The sequence below is a fragment of the Sus scrofa genome, chromosome 6, assembly GCF_000003025.6.
Source record: "Sus scrofa isolate TJ Tabasco breed Duroc chromosome 6, Sscrofa11.1, whole genome shotgun sequence".
NCBI lineage: Eukaryota > Metazoa > Chordata > Mammalia > Artiodactyla > Suidae > Sus > Sus scrofa.
Genome location: NC_010448.4, coordinates 141109898 through 141124923, shown reverse-complemented (window position 1 = coordinate 141124923; position 15026 = coordinate 141109898). Strand labels below are relative to the sequence as shown.

At 34.9% G+C, this 15026-nt stretch overlaps 1 protein-coding gene across 2 annotated transcripts in view; it reads right to left on the bottom strand.

Annotated features, from left to right (window-relative positions):
* NEGR1 (neuronal growth regulator 1) overlaps window positions 1–15026 on the bottom strand; it is an 872018-nt gene that overhangs the window by 527491 nt on the left and 329501 nt on the right. For both annotated transcript variants that reach the window (XM_021097756.1, XM_021097757.1), the window contains exon 2: window positions 8881–9113. In XM_021097756.1, coding sequence (XP_020953415.1) covers window positions 8881–9113 — 233 coding nt within the window. The remainder of the gene's footprint in view (window positions 1–8880; window positions 9114–15026) is intronic.

Sequence of the window (15026 nt, the reverse complement as noted above, 5' to 3'; positions counted from 1 at the left end):
CCAAGACAAAATAGAAAAGACAAATGGACCAGTCACAAGTACTGAAATTGAAAATGTGATGAAAAAACTTCCAACAAACAAAAGTCCAGGACCAGAAGGCTTCACAGGCAAATTCAATCAAACATTTAGAGAAGAGCTAACACCTATCCTCCTGAAACTATTCCAAAAATTGCAGAGGAAGGTATACTCCCAAACTCATTCCATGAGGCCACCATCAACCTGATACCAAAACCAGACAAAGATACCACAAAAAAGAAAATTACAGGCCAATTTCACTGATGAACATAGATGCAAAAATCCTCAACAAAATACTACCAAACCAAATCCAACAATACATTAAAAGGACTGTACATCATGATGAAGTGGGATGAATCCCAGGGATGCAAGGATTCTTCAATATCTGCAAATCAATCAGTGTGATACACCACATTAACAAACTTAAGAATAAAAACCATATGATCTTCTCAATAGATGCAGGAAAAAGCCTTTGACAAAATCCAACACCCATTTCTGAGAAAAACCCTTCAGAAAGCGGGCATAGAAGGAATCTACCTCAACATAATAAAGGCCATATATGACAAACCCAGAGCTTACATCATTCTCAATGGTGAAAAGCTGAAAGATTTCCTGCTGAGATCAGGAACAAGAACAAGGATGTCTTCTCTTGCCACCACTATTCAATATAGTTTTGGAAGTCCTATCCATGGTAATCATTGAAGAAAAAGAAATAAAAGGAATCCAAATTGGAAAGGAAGAAGTAAAACTATCACTATTTGCAGATGACATGATACTATACCTAGAAAATCCTAAAGATTCTACCAGAATACTGTTCAATGAATTTGACCACTCATCAACGAATTTGGCAAAGTCACAGGATACAAAATTAATACACAGAAATCAACTACATTTCTATATACTAACAATGAAAGATCAGAAAAAGAAATTAGGGAAATAATCCTATTTACCATCACACTAAAAAGAGTAAAATACTTGGGAATAAACCTACCTAAAGAGACAAATGACCTGTACTCTGAAAACTATAAGACATTGATGAAAGAAATCAAAGATAACACAAATAGATGGAAAGACATACTATGCTCTTGGATTGGAAGAGTCAATATTACAAATGACTATACTACCCAAGGTAATCTACAGATTCAATGAAGTCTCTATCAAATTACCAAGGACATTTTTCACAGAACTAGATCAAAATATTTCAAGGTTTGTTTGCAAGTAAAAAAGACCTAGAATAGCCAAAGCCATCCTGAGAAAGAAAAATGGAGCTGGAGGGAATCAGGCTTCCTGACTTCAGACTATACTACAAAGCTACAGTAATCAAAACTGTATGGTACTGGCACCAAGACAGAAATATAGGTCAGTGGAACAGGATAGAAAACCCAGAATTAACCCATGCACCTAAGTCAACTAATCTATGACAAAGGAGGCAAGGATGTACATTGGAGAAGACAGTCCCATCAATAAGTGGTGCTGGGAAAACTGGATAGCCACATGTATAAGACTGAAACTAGAACACTTCCTAACACCATACACAAAAATAAACTCAAAATGGATTTTAAAAGTTTATGCATTATTTTACTGTCTAAAAAAAGCCTAGTTCATATTAAGTCCAGATGAGTGGACCTGAGTTTTTCTGTGAAGGTGGGTTTGAGGGAAAGATTTTGCTCAAGTCTTGGTCACAAATAATACGTGAAGGACTTGCCTTTCCCAAGTTTCACAAATTAGGCATAATTTTAACTGTTTAAATATCAAACCATTATCTTTCTGGACCCAATCCTACTACCTCGTACATATATTAACAGATTAAATGTTTCCCATCAGAAAAAGCACCTGGAGAATAGAATCACAGTTCTATTAATTAATAAGGCATATGTTCCAAAATGCTTATAAATTCCAATCTTCCTAAACTACAAATCTGTAAATTTTAGATCAACATAAATAGAAAAATGGGAGGGGTGGTTGGTATGGTTCCACTATTACTAGTACATCTCTGTGGGAAAAATCTGCATGAACAAGTTAAACCTTATATATATCATTTAATCTATTTAATTGGTCTTTGAGCCAGTGATTGGTATCCAGGTATTGATGAGTCTGCACAAATTCAGTATACTTTGCCTTCCATAGGACCTTTACCATAATGTGAATTGGGGTAAGCAAAAAATGATTTATGGTAGAATAGGTAGGAATTCCCTGCAGAAGGAATGAGAAGGGGTATGTATACCCCATCCATGGAACCTTAATCTCAATTATTTGATATCATTTACAACCTAATTTTAGAGAATAAATGATTAATTTTTAATAAGTAGATAATACATATTTATCATCACATATAAGGTGATCTTAGAAATTTATCTCTGTAATCAAGTTAATGAAATGAAAATATGGATCCAGTACAAAAAGTTAAGGTCAATTTTTGGAGATTTCTTTTGCCTGAAACAAAAAAAAAGTGAGCTCATAAATTCAGAGAACAGATTGGTGGTTGGGGGAAGGGTAAGGACAGCATGGGGGAAGGGGAAGGTCAGCATGGGTGAAAGGGATTAGAGAGTACACAGATAAGTCTTGGGGAATCAATATACAACATAGTGACTATAGATGAGTTTGTGGAAAGGACATGATTATAGGGTGACCCTTAAGCTGAACTTGGGCAATCTGAGGCCCCTCCCCCTGTCCTGTACGTTCTGCCCCTACTCTTGGAGCCGTTTCAAGGATGCAGCTTTGAGAGGGTAACGGACTGTTAGGACCATCTGGACAGAATACATGACTCAACTCCATTAATGCCTCTGTGTAAACTTTTAGGACTCTGGCAGATGGGTGTGGAGATCAACTCAGTTTGTGATCACTCAAGACAAGCCTCAAAGGTAAGTTCCCTCACTTCTTCAAACTGCCTCCTACCAATCTGAGATGGTCTGTTTCTTCCTCAAGTCTCTCCTTGTCCTCTGTGTATAGGCGCCAGTTTTGGATTTCACTGGAGGAACTCCCAAGGTTGCAAATCAACAGTGATTATAGTTAATAATACTGGACTGTGTATATGAAAGTTGTTAAGAGTATATATTGAAAGTTCTCATTTCAAGGAATAAGAAATTTTGTAACTATGTGGGATAATTAATACTAACTAGACTTATCGTGGTGATCATTTCACAATACATAAAAAACATGGAATCATTATGTTGTACTTCTGAAACTAGCATAATTTTATGTCAATTAGTTCTCAATTAAAATAATAATTGTTTAAAATAATATATTTCACAAGCATTTTATCTTACAGGTATACTATGAAGTTATATTCCTTAAATCTAATGGTTCTTTGGGTGGGATAATGAAACATTGTTATGTTAAGGAACTATTTTTATTTCAGGTGGTTTATTATTTGTTTTCAAGCGAAAAAGATTTAAGAATACATGCTTTGGGTCTTTATCACTTCTTTGTGTTTTAAAGCAGGTCCAAAACTGGAGTTCCTATATATAGTAATAATCTTTTCCAAAGGTATAAATAGATATTGAATAAAACAGAATGGAAGTTAATCTGAGGGTATTATCTTAAGCAATCATTGCATTCAGTCAATGCCTATTTTGGCATCTATGGACTCTGTAAAACTCTTCTTAGTACTATTATTTTTCTTTGTTTCCCTTTCGTAGTTTTTTGAAATATTTGAAGTATTTACTGTTGCACAACAATGACTTAAGCTTTCTAATGTATGAGGTATTGTGACACAGTGTTTTGATCATTATACTTTGTCCCCCTTTGAGTCTCCTGAGGAAGGCAGGACCATGTCCTGTGATGCTATGTTACTGCTGATCAGCTCAATGTGTCGCAGAAGAGTTGTATCTTCCTTCCTAGTGTGCCTCTTGTCAAGGTTTTAATATTCATAAAAGGGATGTAAGTGTTAGATGAACATATGCTGGTATTTAAAGAAAATGGCTCTGGAGTTCCCTTGTGTAGGTTGAAGATCTGGCATTGTCATTGCTGTGGCTCTGGTTACAGCTGTGGCACAGGTTTGATCCCTGGCCTGGGGAACTTCTGTATGCCACAGGTATGGCCAAATATATATGGCTCTAAGCTTGCTCTCCAGATATTCATTGGTGAAGTATACTTTTGAAATGTCTGTACCTGAATTCTTAGGCAAAGACCCGTTGAGAGAAATATCTGCGAAAGTTTGACTCAGGAAGGATAGGGTTTAAATTTTACCCATAGATTAAGCAATCATCAAAAAGCTATCTGTTATTGAACTAGCATCTTGCTAAATTTATTTTTAGATTTAAAACAGTTTTTTGACTCCACTGCACTTCAGGTTATATTGAGAGGTGTTATAAAGAACAATCCTAGGAATGAGTTCTGTGCATGCCGTATGGTTACTATTGAGATGTCCCTTACAGTTCTCAGTGATACTCTGAGATGACTCACAGTAGAATATTTCTCTTGAGTAATAGGATCAGGATACTAAGAAATATAAGTTTTAAGTTTCAGGACAATGAAATGAAATACGTGATTTTGTTTCTCTTCCTATGCTGGGTGCTAGAAATCTTAGAAGTAAAATATTTAAAAACTCTGAAAAAGGGGTAGAAATCATGACACAGATTTTATAAACTAACCTCACATCTGACTGCATCCTTCTCTTCTTATCTTACCCTTTTGCCTCTGATTTCTACTGTTCATCTTGCTATAGCGAATACTTTTGTACAAAGCACTTTAAATTCCTTTCCAATGTAAAACAGAATGTTAATAATAAATGGTATCTGATTGTGTTGTCTTTCCACTTTACAGAGCCTTTCTCTGAACAATGACTAAGCCAGAAGCAAGGATCTAATATGGTCATAGTTAATGATGTTTGAGTTGAAAGGAGATAGAATTTACAGTTAGGATATTTATTAAGGAATATTCCTATGATAAATCACTGGAGAAAGGAGAAGAAAGAATGATCAAACGGGGCAAGAAGTTGAGCTGTAGTGGATGCTGGGCTGCTCTGGAGCTAAAATGACCCATCAGAGTTATCCTACTCAGGCTGAAAATAGGATAACTCTTTCTGCCCCCTGCTTCAATTTGTCATCAGATGTTGTTGCTCCAGGCTTGCCTCTACAACTGAGGCTATCTTTGAAAGGGCTGACCACAACATGCTGTCTGCTGATGGAAAAACACTTATCCTTTTTTTTTTTTTTTTTTTTTTTTAGGGCCACACCTGCGACATATGGAAGTTCTCAGGCTAGAGGTCGAATCCAAGTTGTAGCAGTCGGCCTACATACCAGCCACAGCAATGCTGGATCTGAGCTGTGTCTTCAACCTACCCCACAGCTCACAGCAACACCAGATCCTTTAACCCACTGAGTGAGGCCAGGGATCGAACCCATATCCTCATGGATCCTAGTCAGGCTTGTTACCCCTGAGCCACAATGGGAACTCCCAACAAGCCTATCCATGAAGAGGGAAGCATAGCACCCCATCTATCACAGATATTCCAGGTAAGTAAAATACCCAGAGGAAATTAGAATACATTGAACAAGTCAAACACCCTTGAGAAATGATTTTGGTCATAGTTATGTGCTATCAAATTGTCTTCTACTCTGCCTAGAGAAAACCTTTAGGTTTCTCTGAAAAGGCACAAGTCGAGTGATCAACATTTCATACATTGTGTGTGTACATAAACAATATACATTATTTCAGTCTCTGTTCCTGCATATCTTAACTAGATCCCCTACTCATAGTCTCACAAAACTGTCATCAAGGTGTTCACTGGGGCTGTTGCATGTATATTTAGTTATTATACAATATCTTCAGATGTCTATTCTGTGCTCTATACAGCCTAGACTCTAGACAAGCCTTAAAGTAGATACCATCCTGTTATATATTTGAGTGGGAAGCATCTACATTTTATGTTGCTTATCATTACAGTATTATAATAGGGATCTCCCTTCATAACAAGTACTCAAGCCTCATTTATTGCATATTCGTGAAAAAGAAAGACTGTTCTTAGTAAATGCTACATCACAGGATTTGAAACACCAGACAATTAGATAACTTGATTTAACAGTGTTCTATACAGGTAACGAAAATTTTTTTTCTTACTGAACCTATGAAGCAATTTCCACCCCCTTAAAGAAAAACTTTGAATTACCACATTCTTCAAATTCTGTGAGTACATACATTGCTCAGCTCAGTTGATAAAAGAAAAACAGGGAGATAAATAAAGCATACTTGCAAAATAAATACTAGAAGGTGCTACTGCATTAAAAACTAGTTTGCATGGTTATAAATACAAGTGTTACACAAGTGTTATGAAATAGTTTTCATTTTTAACTTAAGAAACTTTTCCCTTTCAAATCAAAAGCAAATAATCACAGTGGATTTTTTTTCTTGTCATCCGTCTTTTTGGTTTTGACTAGAATAGACCTTAAAATTTTCTGATCAAATGAGAAAACTAATTCTAAGCCTTCAGCAAGGCTTGAGAATTACCCACTTCATATGGGAAAATTCAGAACTGGAATCCAGGTTCTCCAACTCCTATTCAACTATTTCAGTGTCTTTTCCCCCCACTGTATCATTTATTGATATTAATAGTTCTGAGAAATCAGTAACACCAACAAATTTCCCATGCACACATTCTGTGTTGGCAAGATATTCTTTTTATTATTCCTTTTCTAAAATGACTTTTTAAAAAATACCTCCCAGGAGTACACAGTTTCAACAATTAAAGATGAGTTTTGTTTTACCAGTCAATGTATGTTTGACATTAGTGATTAATAAATATAGTCTTTTTTCACTTGCTGAATTTCTTTTTCTTGGTGAATCAAGGACTGGCAAATTATTAAGCAAAGAACAAACACCTCAGAACTATCTAGATACACCTGAGTATCAGATAACCTAACAAATTTAGAGACTAAAGAAATGTGCATATTAATTTCCATTCATTGAGAGGAAATGTAGCTTAAGTGGGGTTTGACTTTTTATGACATTTATTTAGCTCTTGAGTTGACTGACAAGCCTATTAATGTATTCCCTGAAATTTATTAATGTAATTGGAAAACTGCCCACATGTCAATCAACTTGTAATAAGTAATTATGTTCATAAGTACTGTAAAATTATTAGCTTTTAATTTGACCCAACCACATATGTCAAAACAGTATTATAATTTTATTTTTTTCTAGAGGAACAAAATATTATACTGAAAAAACTCCAATAAGTGCATTTCTAAAATGCACTTCTTAAAATAGCGCTCAAAAGTTTAAAACGGTCAGCAAAAAAGAGTGTCAGATTAAGGCATGTAACAGTTTTGAAGTTGGGTACTATATGAAATAATCTTTGTACTATACCGTTATGAAGAAATGGGCCTGATATGGAACAAGAGAATGGAAAAAGGAAACAGGGATATCTTTAATGTTCAGAAATAGAGTAGTTAAACCTAAGAGAAGTAAAATGTCTGCATCTCAAGCAACTCAAATATATTATTTTCCAAGTGTACTTTTCCTTATGTAATAAAAAAATTTTGTAGTCTTTAAGATAGAAACTCAAGTCAAAGGGCATTGAACTAAACAAGAGGACAGGATTAGGCTTGGATAACCAAAGAAATATGTTTTTGACTTGAAATCTTATGTCACTTTTTGAAGCTGGATGAACTCCTGACCTCTGGAATCTCTGGATAATCATTGTATAAGGATGGGCTTTGGTAAAAATGATATTATTTTCTCACATGCTTTTAAATAAGGAATAGCACCAAGTTCTTCAAGGATCTATAGTAAGGAAAAAACACTCAGGAAATTCACTGACTGACTTACTTTTCAATTTATACTTTCCTTCTTAAAGTTAATTATTTAATAAATTTAATCTTATCACAAAATGAAAATATTTACTAATGATTGAAACTGTGTTTGAATTCAGTTTTACCTTTATCTAAGGAAATAAAAACTCAAAGTTGAAGATCAACAATTTTTTTCCCAATATAAGCCATGCACCTAAATTAATACTCACAGTTGATTTTTGAAGGGTAAGTTCAGAAATAATACAACTAACTTGCTCATTCGGTTTTTCTGATAAGAACAAAACATGTATTCATGGTACTACATTATCACATAATTTGTTATTAATTTTATTTAGAAACACTGCAATGTCATTTTGATTCTACCATATACTATCTCTATGCAACCAGCACATGCTTAATCCATAAAGCATGAGGAAATAATGTAAAAAAGCAAAAACATACATTTCCAAATCCTTGAAAAGTATTTGTCTTAAGGATAAACATGCTCTTACATTTTAGTATGCAAGAAAAATAGAATAATTTGCTGATTCTGTTTATATTTGGAGATTGTAAGTTAGCTAGCATGATTTATGATCTACTTTAAAGTAAATCAATGTCAAAAGCATTATGAACCATATTTTTTCTATTATTCCATATTTAAATAAAGTAATTCTAGGAGGCTGCTTCTTTCCTTGTGACTCAAATCAAAGTAACCAGAAGTTAAATTGAGACAGTGTTGGAAAGCTTGAGGGTTACTTTCAAAAAGTTACTACTTGTATTTCAAAATGTGCTAATATTTTAATGTATCCATCATGGGTTATTGAAGATTTATTTTAATGTATCAATAATGGGTTCTTAAAGATTTATTGAAGGGATGACTCATGGGGTGATACAAAATGAATTATATACAAAAATCATAATGTAGTGATAATGGATAATTCTTGATCTGGGTAGGTAGGGATTTGTATGCCTATAATAGCCATTTATACTTAATGGAATCTAGGAACATATATCCCTGAAGACAATGACAACATATCTTTCAACACTGTCAGTTACCTCTCAGCTATTCTGATATATAATATAGAACATTTCTAAGCATAGTTCTTCACAATATAGCAGTTATGGAAATGCATACCTTGCACAGTTAGATGCACCTGCATTGTTCTTGGTGTATGTTGAGTCTGAACAGAACACGTGTATGGGCCATCATCTGTCACATCTACATTCTGTATCTGGAGGCTGTAGTCCCTTTTATTCAATGTTGAAATTGAAACTCGAGGATCCACTGACCACTTATCACCTCCCGCAAAAATAATACTTGACCGGTTCAGCCAGGCACCCTTTGAAGCTCCATCTTCTAAATAACACCTACGAATTATCAGAGACAGAATGCTATTAATCAAAATGAAAATGAGAGACAGCATTATCTGCGTTCAGAGTGTATTTCCATATGCTGAATTATGGGCACTGCATCAAATGCAAACATCAGACAGACGCAGGAGACATGAACACTCTGGTACATATTTCACTCCTAATGCAAATATGAAACAAAGCCTGCATACAGTTTTGCTTTTAAGTGTACAGGTATGTATGTGTATTTTAATTCAAAGCCAGTTAAAATCCCTTTTCATTCTGTCTGGCTGATAGTAAATTTAAATAAGGTTAAATTAGTTCAAATAACAATTTCAACATTAAAACACATTTCTTTTTTAAAATTATAGGTAGAATAGGCTTATGAGTTAGCCTGATTTAACCAATCCAATTCTGAATATAATGTACTAAATACAGAAAGCATGGAGTGGCACCATATATATCCTTATTTTAAAAATTACTTGCATTTGCAGAGTGGTAGGCTTGTATACTGGAACAATAAACTGCATTTTACTGATAATATTGCTGTTGTAATTAAATGGAGCAAGGCTAATATAATATTTTTAGTAGCAAATTCTTGCTGTCTTTTCAATAACCTGACCAGTAGTTTTTCCAGAAAGCATCCACTTATCTAACAAACACTTATGGTGCATCTGCTATTCATGGATTCAAAGGTTATTACCTCTGCTCTCCAAAACTTTTTAGTCTAGTAAGGAAGACAATTAATCCAATCTATCACTATTATACAGAAAAGATATTTTTATTAAATCAGGCACAAGGTATATGAGAGATAAAAGAGGGTTACTTGACTTAGGAAGGTTGTTGTGAGTATAAAGGAAGACTTTCTAAAATATAAAATGCCTGAGAAAGAGGTGAGGAGTGGAAGATGTGGTGTTTTAGAAAGAGGTGCTGTATATGGATACCACCAGGGAGAGATGAGAATAAGCAACACATTTTGAGGAAGTACAGATAAGTATGGGATACAGGGTAGGAGAGATGAGAGATGAAATGGGAAAGGTAAACTAAAGCTAGATGATTATAGCAAGCATGCTGACTCTAAGGCCAAATGTGAAGCCATTTATTCAGAGTTGTATTCTATAACAAAATTTAAAAATATAGCTTTGAAATCTAACCAGAGTCGGGCCTGTCAAGATTTAGAACAGAAGCCTATGGTCATATATCAATGATTTTGCTGAGGTCTGGAATTCTAAGTTTTATTTGGAAAATGTTCTGATACAAATTAAAGACTGGTTCTCTTAAATGAGTACAAAGCACAGCTACAGAATGAAAATACACATACATCGAAATAGTTTGACAGCATTTCTACAGAACACCTTGGGGGACTGAACACAATGTTTTGAGATTGCTACAAAATTGCAAGCTGAAAGCAACAGGGTAAGCTGCTGCCAACAGTATGAAAATAATCAGTGGGTGAAAAAAATAAGGAACAAGGTACATTGCAGAATCTAATTTGCAGTCAGCCTCACCATTTACAGAATACAAACTAGTAGAAGTCATAAAGGTCATCTTTAATTGAAAAGCTTTTCCTAATGTATTTAATGAAGAAAATAAAACCCACTTTAATGGCATAATTAAACAGTTACAGTATATTGTCATTCTTAATACTATGCAAAAGAAGAGAGAGGGGACATATTTCCCATTTCACAAGATCACATGTGTACTGGAATAGCATAGAACACTAAAATACCACTACTGGGACTTTGATAATCCCAAAGTTCTTATTAATACTGAATTCATCAAATGTTTATTGTATGACTTCTGCATTTGTGGCCTTCACACTTTATCCCGTCTGTTGCTCACAACCCTGTGTGGTATAGATTGCTCAGTTCATCAGCAGAATATAAACAGAATGTTTAGGTTAAGTGACCTGCCCAAACCACACTATCATCTGTGGGTGGCAAAGTCAACTTTGTAATCAAGTCTTGTATTTCTAGATTCCATGTCCTTTCCACCATAATGCAGATCAAAGACTTTTGAAACAGGTTTCAGAAATAGGAAGATGATTAGAATGTTGCAGAAATTACTGCAAGTAATTTCTTATTTATTGAATGTGACCAACAGTTTAACCTGTCCTATTCCAAAGGAAGCAGAAAATTAATTATTAATGGATATTTTACCATGAAAGTCTGATTTAGAGCACTCTGCCTGGTGTTTTCCTTTCCCTAGAGACATTAGCAGTTTTACCTTTATTTGGGGGTATCAGGAAGACCACAGAGAGTAACTGGTACGTAGATACTAGAGTTTCTATAGACCTGATCTGGGTTATAACCTCTCGTCTTAGCATAAGCACTATTCCTCTGTTATGGCCAGGAAACTTCATAGAATAGACTCTAACTCGTCACTGAGAACAATGGAAAAAAAAAGCGGGGGGGTTCTTTTATACCTCCTTGGCTCTCTGGCTTGGATGAGTCTATTTCATGATTGTTACTGGTCTCAACTTAAAGCTTTTCAAGACATACCTTAGGAAGACTCTTGAAAGAGACTCTAGGTGAAAAAACTGGGATATTATTTCCTTGAATTTCTGAAGGACTTTCCTCAAATTACACAGAACCTAAATAATTCAAGTTTCCATATATGGAATTTTATAAGTTGGGACTAGCAAGGCTTGGTACAACTTTCTAATTTATAAAGTCATAAGATGCTTACATAGACTATTTGTAGTTTTAAGGTCAACTATAAGATGATTATGCAGAGTGTATAAAATAGGCATATATGTGATTCCTTGAGAATAAGAACTATGTCTCCTGTCTCTATATGTCCTCTTTTTTCTCCAGAGCCACCCTATTTTTTTTTTTTCCTTTACACAAGAGACTTACTATGTGTATGCTGTATGAAGAAGAAATTCTGGAAAGAAGGAAAAGTAATTAGGGTATGACTGAGGGAAGTGAGAGAGTAGAGGAAGGACAGAGTGGTGAGAATTTTATTTTGTCCTCTTTGGACACCCAAAGCATTTGGGGGGGGGTGGTTACAAACTCTAATGTCTTAAAATGTAAACTGTTGCAATCCTGGCTCACAGAAGATTTATAATTTAGCAAAGATAGTAAATTATATTCATGAATAGCCATCATGAAGAACAGAAAGTAAACATATAGTAATTATTCTTATAATTGGATTATTATAATTGTATGAGAGTCTCCTGTTTCTCCTCTTGACTCACACTAAATAAAAAGAACCTTAGCGTTTAAATCAGAGCATCAACAACTCCAAGCCTTCGTATTTCATCCATAAGAAAAACTCTTAATCCTGATAGTGACTGACAGTCCTACGTAATTAGGTCCCTTGATGCTCCTCTGACCTTATTAGTTCCCACATTTTCCCATTTAATCTGCTCTACACTTTGGGCCTCTAGCTGTGCTTCCAACAAGTCACACATGCTCGTGCTCCAGGAAGCTGGCAGTTCTTACTGTTTCTTCTGCCTGAAACTCTCTTCCCCCTGAGGTCTGCAAATGTCTTCCTTGTCTTCCTTAGGTCTCCAATGAATTACCTAATGTGTTAAATAGCAAAAAGAACATCACTGTTCCCAACATCCCTTTAGACGTATTATCTGTTTACTTGATTGATTATTTTCTGTCTCTCCCTGCTGAAACTAGGATCCAAGTACTTTGTCTACTTGGCCACTTCTGTATACTCCAAGAGCCTATAGATAATGGACAATATAAATATGTGTTGAGTGGATGAGGGAAGGCAAAAATTAAGATACTTTTAGAAGAAGGAACAATAGGTTAAGTGTATCAAAATTCACAGAGTGCAACCTGGTTGGGAAGGCAAAGACATGGCCACATTAACTGTAACAATATGCAATTAAATACAAATAACTGTGGCACAAACTGTAACTGTTGTACAATACAGAGGATGGACTAAGCAATCAAGTAGTTAGTGGGGAACCAAAATCAGCGTAAATGAACAGAGAAAAGTGGTTGGTGGGGCAGAGGCAGGCTTAGCTCCTAACTACTTGAAACAAGAAGCATTTGACTCTGTATGTCAGGAACCACTTCAAGCCATTAAATATTCTGCTTAGTATGTATTGGGCACTTTGTTGGGTACTTTATATTTCTTATCCTATTTAATCCTCACATAAACCCATGAGCCAGATACTACTACCCTCATTTTGTCAATGAAGAGATGAAGGATAGTATCTTGAATGAAACAAGTGGGTCTATGCTTTTAACCACAGTGATCAACCAGGCTATTCATTCTTAAAGTCAGACAGCAGCAAAGGTGAGGAGTTCTCCTATTTAGGATGAAGGAGTTAATGTGTGAAGGAGAGGTTGGTGAAACAAAGAAGATCAGATCTTTGATGGGAGCAGGATGAAGCAACAGTTCTCGGGTCACAAACTTGGATGATTTTTTTCATCTCTGGACTTCCACACAAAACATTTTAATAGCTAGTGATCTTAGGATCCTTTTGAAGTCTAGATAACAAAATAATCTAAATAAAAATGCTTAATAATGAAGTTCCTTTAATCGAGTATGGCATGGCTTTTTTTGAAAGAAGAATTTTTTTTCACCCACTTAAAAAAAAAATCTGCTAGACTACCTACTTTGTAGGGAGATGAGTAAAACAGTTCCAAAAATACTTCCTCAGCACAAGCTGTGTTAACACCATGCCAAATATCATGACAACTTAAATTTTCAGTTAATCATCTGCATGTTTTGTGTACATAGTTCCAAACATCTGGTTGTTGGAAAATGTATAGAAAAGAGCTTTAAAATTTCTCTTTTTTTCAAAATTCTTATTTATTTAAACCCAGGCTTAAAAAAGTTAATGCTTTTGTAGTAAGATTGGCATTGCTGCTTCTGAACTTTTTTAAGGAGCTTCTTTATAAATGGTGTTACACCTATTAGGCAGGTCCCTATTTGGGGGGGGGTATAAAGTCTCACTTGGAGAGGTGCTTGTGCTGAACAAAATGAAGTGGAAATAATTGTAATAGGACACTGTCTGTGACACTATCTCCTGTGGTGATTAAATCTGAAAGGTGGACATCAGAAAGCTTAGTGGAAATTAGCACAGGTTGTTTATTATTTTTTAAATCTCTATTAAGAAAAGCAGCCTGTGTCTGCCAAAGAATGATTTTTTTTTCCTTTCATATCTCTAGTTCCCTGTGACGTATTCCAAAAACGTAAGCCTTAGCACCATCACCAGTACCACACACAGCAGGATTTATTTAGCTCTATAGAAAGAGAACAGGTTTTCTCAAGACATGTTGATTAATGAAAGGTCCTTTTAAAGGTACTAATTAATAAAAGAAGAAAAGTACAATTTCCCTTGGATTCAAAGCCAAACCAAGTGAAAATGATATTCCTATGACGGGAGTGGCCAGCTACCTCACAGCTGTCTTTTCATTGTATCACAAAGTTCTAAATTTGACAGAAGAATTTTCAAAAGCACACAGAAAAAATTAAAAAATTCAGAACCTCATACAACCTCCATGCTAATTCTGCACACAAAGAGAGCTTTGATATCTCAGTTTCAAGGCCAAAACGAGGTAAAGGAAGTAAAGTAGAGATTAAAGGGAACAGAATAAATCCTATCTCCTCACCCACTTGTCTTGTTTTAAAACACTTTACTGTATTTCATGACAGTTATTCCCTAGATAATATCACAGTATGGATATGGATATAAATACAGATATGGACACAGATAATTTTTTGCCTGTATGTATAAACTACAAGTTACATAATACATAATATTCCCTAGACAATAGTATCATTATATATAATATTATGGTTGATTTGCTATTTTAAGCTACCTTTTACCACGACCATAGCAGAAAAATTCTGGGGCAGACATGCTTCCTATTATCTTCTATTTTGGCCGGTATAGGACATGTGAGTCTTCATCAAAGAAAATCCATAAAATCGGCGATTTGTCCAATGAGTTTATTTATT